Source organism: Hyalella azteca, unplaced genomic scaffold (genome assembly GCF_000764305.2).
Source record: "Hyalella azteca isolate HAZT.00-mixed unplaced genomic scaffold, Hazt_2.0.2 contig6023, whole genome shotgun sequence".
NCBI lineage: Eukaryota > Metazoa > Arthropoda > Malacostraca > Amphipoda > Hyalellidae > Hyalella > Hyalella azteca.
In genome coordinates this window covers 30,589-35,340 of record NW_025936195.1, presented here as the reverse complement: position 1 = coordinate 35,340, position 4,752 = coordinate 30,589, and the positions used below count along the sequence as shown (strand labels likewise).

The 4,752-nt window shown below is 42.5% G+C and overlaps 1 protein-coding gene across 1 annotated transcript in view; it reads left to right on the top strand.

Annotated features, from left to right (window-relative positions):
* The window catches only part of LOC108672308 (multidrug resistance-associated protein 1-like), a gene marked incomplete at its 3' end in the record, with an annotated part of 32,452 nt that overhangs the window by 4,879 nt on the left and 22,821 nt on the right, over nucleotides 1-4,752 (top strand). Inside the window, 5 exon segments of the mRNA XM_047880718.1 lie at nucleotides 141-260; nucleotides 615-787; nucleotides 905-925; nucleotides 2,716-2,913; nucleotides 3,699-4,150. Coding sequence (XP_047736674.1) covers nucleotides 141-260; nucleotides 615-787; nucleotides 905-925; nucleotides 2,716-2,913; nucleotides 3,699-4,150 — 964 coding nt within the window.

Sequence of the window (4,752 nt, the reverse complement as noted above, 5' to 3'; positions counted from 1 at the left end):
CTAGCCTCCTGTACAATAGCCTAATGTACAATCTACTAGCCTCCTGTACAATCTACTAGCCTCCTGTACCATCTACTGTAAACACATAGTCTTTCATAATTAATAATGCCCCTAACACAATCTACCTTTATACCCGGCAGAGTGTAGACACGTGGTCATTTGTGATCTACAACATCTACTACCCGATCGTATTGCTGATGTTGCTGCTGAACTGCTTCGCGGACGCGCGACCCAAGCACCTCGACTACCCCAGGGGCGAGGTCTGTCTTGTGCTGCTATTGTTGGCCTTCAAGGCTATGTGTTATTGTGCCAGTATTTAGGCTGTTTGTGCCATTATTTAGGCTGTTTGTGCCAATATTTAGGCTGTTTGGCCATTATTTAGGCTGTTTGTGCCATTATTTAGGCTGCTAGAAATGAAAGTATAATTATATTCCCACATTCCCTTGATTTTAAACGTACTACCCCGTAAAAATGTTACTATAAAATATATATATTACAGGACAACATGCGAATGGGGTTTCGAGATGACGATTTCAATCAGTAAATAGTTCATTATGAAAGTATAATTATATTCTCCCATTCCCTTGACATATAACATGCCCCGTACCCCGCAGCGTGCGTGCCCCGAGCCCGACGCGTCGTTCCTGAACCGCATCACGTTCGCGTGGCTGGACCCGCTCGTGTGGCGGGGCTTCCGACGCGACCTCGAGACCAAAGATCTTTGGGACCTGTCCCAGGAGAACGCGTCCTGCACCGTCGTCGGCGACTGGGACAAGAACTGGGCCAAGTCCTGTCTCTTATACACATCTAGATGTGTATAAGAGACAGGCACTAACCTNCACTTTTATCGTCAGTTACCGAATTTTCATATTTCTGCCGCCTGATCTAGGGATTTACCTACAATGTCTGTCCTTAAGGCCCAGCGGTGAGTGGGCCCAGTCTAGCCTTAAGGCCCAGGGATGAGTGGGCCTTATTATGTCAATTAGTGGGCGTTATTATGTCAATTATGTCAATTAATTATTATGTCAATTAATTAATTGTTTTTAACGTGCACATTTCTTTTTCCCCACGCTGCCATACAGGAAGTTCTGGAAGCATTTTGGGTAAGGTATTAACTGCCACCTTAATGCCCTCTCGAAAATAAATGTCATATTGCCTATACATAATAACGTGTTTGTGCCGAGAGAAACTGGGTCAAAATGAATTACAGTTAGGCCAGACTTGCATCTCTATTTCGACAATGTCTCCCTCATTTATTTGAGCGTTTAATCTCAGAGTGATAGCTGTAATTGTCTGCAGGGCGAGACATTTACATGCAGACGATATAAAAGTATTATTATTATTGCAAACCAGGACCATTATTCTGGTAGTGTTAGGCCGGGTTTACAACTTACATTACATTACAGTATTTTCAATGCCATTACATATACATTAACAGGGCACCTGTCATGGGCATGGTAGGTGCTTTGCACGGCAGGTGTGAATGCTTTTACATAAATATGTTAAATAATGTTGGACTGGACCGTGACTGGCTGTATATTGTAAACACAGACTTATTGTGTTACTGCATGTTATTGTTGCTGCCATGTGCAGGGCAGTTAGAAGCCATTAGTCATCATGGGACGTTGGTCGTGTGAAATTTTCTAGCTTTCATTCCAATGATAAATTGGATAAGTAACCTCAACGTATTTTTCGTGTCATGTTTTAATGTGAAGAATTGGACCAGCCAGTTTCAAGGTTCAAAGAAAATTTTAACCAACATTTAAATTTGCTGTTTCTGCTTTACCCAATCTCAATCCTGGACTCGAAAGAATGACATTGAATTTCAAAAAAATCACATGGATTACCACCTGATAAAGATGTTAACCGCTGTATCATTGTGTAAATCAGTGAGATTACTGTATTGAGCGTCATTACTAACCGTGTTAATCGGGTACTGAATGAAGGCTAGGTACTTTAACGAAGATGCCCGTGTGCAGTCAGGGCGCTAGCGTGATTACTCATCGTATGAAGTAGCCTGGTTTCACACCGAATTATTTAGTGTCATTAATCCCCGTATTAATTAGCGTCATTACTCGATGTATTAATTAGCGTCCTTATTCACCGTATTAATTGGCGTCATTACTCACCGTATTGATCCTTCAAGAACTATATTAATTAAGATGCACATGCGCAGGAAAGGATCTAGCGCGACATGCGACAAGACCACCGACCGCGTCTCTGTGACGGTTGTGTTAGGAAGGAGCGAGCATCATTACTAACCGTATTAATTCTTGAAACATATATTAATTAATATGCATATTATACTAGCCGTACTAATTCTTTAACAAGTATATTAATTTATTAGTTAATATGAGCAGGAAAGTAGCTAGCGCGACATACGACAAGACCACCGACCGCGTCTAGGAAGGAGCGAGAATCATTACTAACCGTATTAATTCTTTAGGAACTATGTTAATTAATATGCATATGCGCAGGTAATTCTTTAACAAATATATTAATTAATATGCGCAGGAAATTATTCAAAAAATATATTAATATGCGCAGGAAAGGAGCTAGTGCGACAAGCGCGACAAGACAACCGACCGCGTCTCGGTGACAGTTGTGTTAGGAAGGAGCGAGCATCATTACTAACCGTATTAATTCATTAAGAACTATGTTAATTAATATGCATATGCGCAGGTAATTATGTAACAAATATATTAATATGCGCAGGAAAGGAGCTAGTGCGACCCGTGCGACATACGACAAGACCACCGACCGCGTCTCTGTGACGGGCAGCGCGGGGGACGGCAAGCCCTACGTGTCCGTGCTGCCCACCATGGTCAGGACCTTCGGCAAGGAGTTCCTGGCCGGCTCTGCCCTCAAGCTTATCTATGATATCCTTCAGTTCGTCAGTCCTCAGATCCTGAAGTGAGTCAGGCCTCAGATCCTGAAGTGAGTCAGGCCTCAGATCCTGAAGTGAGTCAGGCCTCAGATCCTGAAGTGAGTCAGGTCTCAGATCCTGAAGTGAGTCAGGTCTCAGATTCTGAAGTGAGTCTGGTCTCAGATGCTGAAGTGAGTCAGGTCTCAGATCCTGAAGTGAGTCAGGCCTCAGGTCCTGAAGTGAGTCAGGGAGTCGGGCCTCAGGGTCTATACTTTCAAAAAAAGTTAAGAAATCGTAAGTTCATCAGCCAATCATTGACGGCCTTTCAAGCAAAATCCACCAATCATAGACAAGAAAATAGAGCGTAAGTACTTACGTTCACTTAGCAAGTTTTGAAGGTATGGCCCCTGATCTATTAACGCGTAAGTGAGGCAAGTGAGACCTGCGTCACGTACCAACATACGTGTACATTTGTTGGCATGTTCAGTCAAGAGGCGGTCTGATGTAGCCAGCAGTCACATCACCACAGTGATGAATTTTCTGGCGCTTCTGCTGGGTAAGCTTAAATCTTCATTCTGAAAGGAATTAAAATTAGAATTGAAATTAAACTAGAATTGAGATTAAACTAGAATTGAGATTAAAGTAGAATTGAGATTAAAATGTGGATTGTGATTAAATTATATCTGAGGACTGCACATAGATGTGAGATCTAACCGTGTAATTGCTACTCGTACAGCTGGCTGATAACCTTCACGGAGCCGGAGAACAACGTAGATGTGAGATTATAAAGATGTAATTACTACTCCTAACCGTGTAATTACTACTCGTACAGCTGGCTGATAAACTTCACGGAGCCTGAGAACAACGTAGAGGAGTGGAAGGGCTACTTCTACGCGGTGCTCATGTTCGTGTGCGCTCAGGTGGCCTCCTTCATCCTGGGCCAATACTTCATGCGCACCTTCCTGGTGGGGCTTAAGATACGCACAGGCGTCATCTCTGCTGTGTACAAGAAGGTGATTATATGTTATTACCTTCTTATTATATACTTCATGCGCACCTTCCTGGTGGGGCTTAAGANTTACTACTCGTACAGCTGGCTGATAAACTTCACGGAGCCTGAGAACAACGTAGAGGAGTGGAAGGGCTACTTCTACGCGGTGCTCATGTTCGTGTGCGCTCAGGTGGCCTCCTTCATCCTGGGCCAATACTTCATGCGCACCTTCCTGGTGGGGCTTAAGATACGCACAGGCGTCATCTCTGCTGTGTACAAGAAGGTGATTATATGTTATTACCTTCTTATTATATACTTCATGCGCACCTTCCTGGTGGGGCTTAAGATACGCACAGGCGTCATCTCTGCCGTGTACAAGAAGGTGATTATGCTTATGTTTATGTGATCCAACATGTCCAGGGAACAAACTATTTTGCATCTTAAGAAAAAAAAACAATTATTTTCATATTCATCAAAATCAAATGTCAATCCTAGACATTTGACAACTCCAATCCTTTCATATTCTCCCCTTGAGAATGAAATTTCAGTTGTATTTAGAATAACGACAATAACGGAGTATCCTATACATAGGAATGAGTCCCCATATATGTTATTAGTACCTTCTTATTACCTACCATGAGCGACGTCATTACCTTCTTATCATATACCATGTGCCACGTCATTACTTTCTTATTATCTACCGTGTGCCACGTCATTACCTTCTTATTACCTACCATGTGCCACGTCATTACTTTCTTATTATCTACCGTGTGCCACGTCATTACCTTCTTATTATCTATCGTGTGCCACGTCATTACCTTCTTATTATCTACCGTGTGCCACGTCATTACCTTCTTATTATCTACCGTGTGCCACGTCATTACCTTCTTATCAT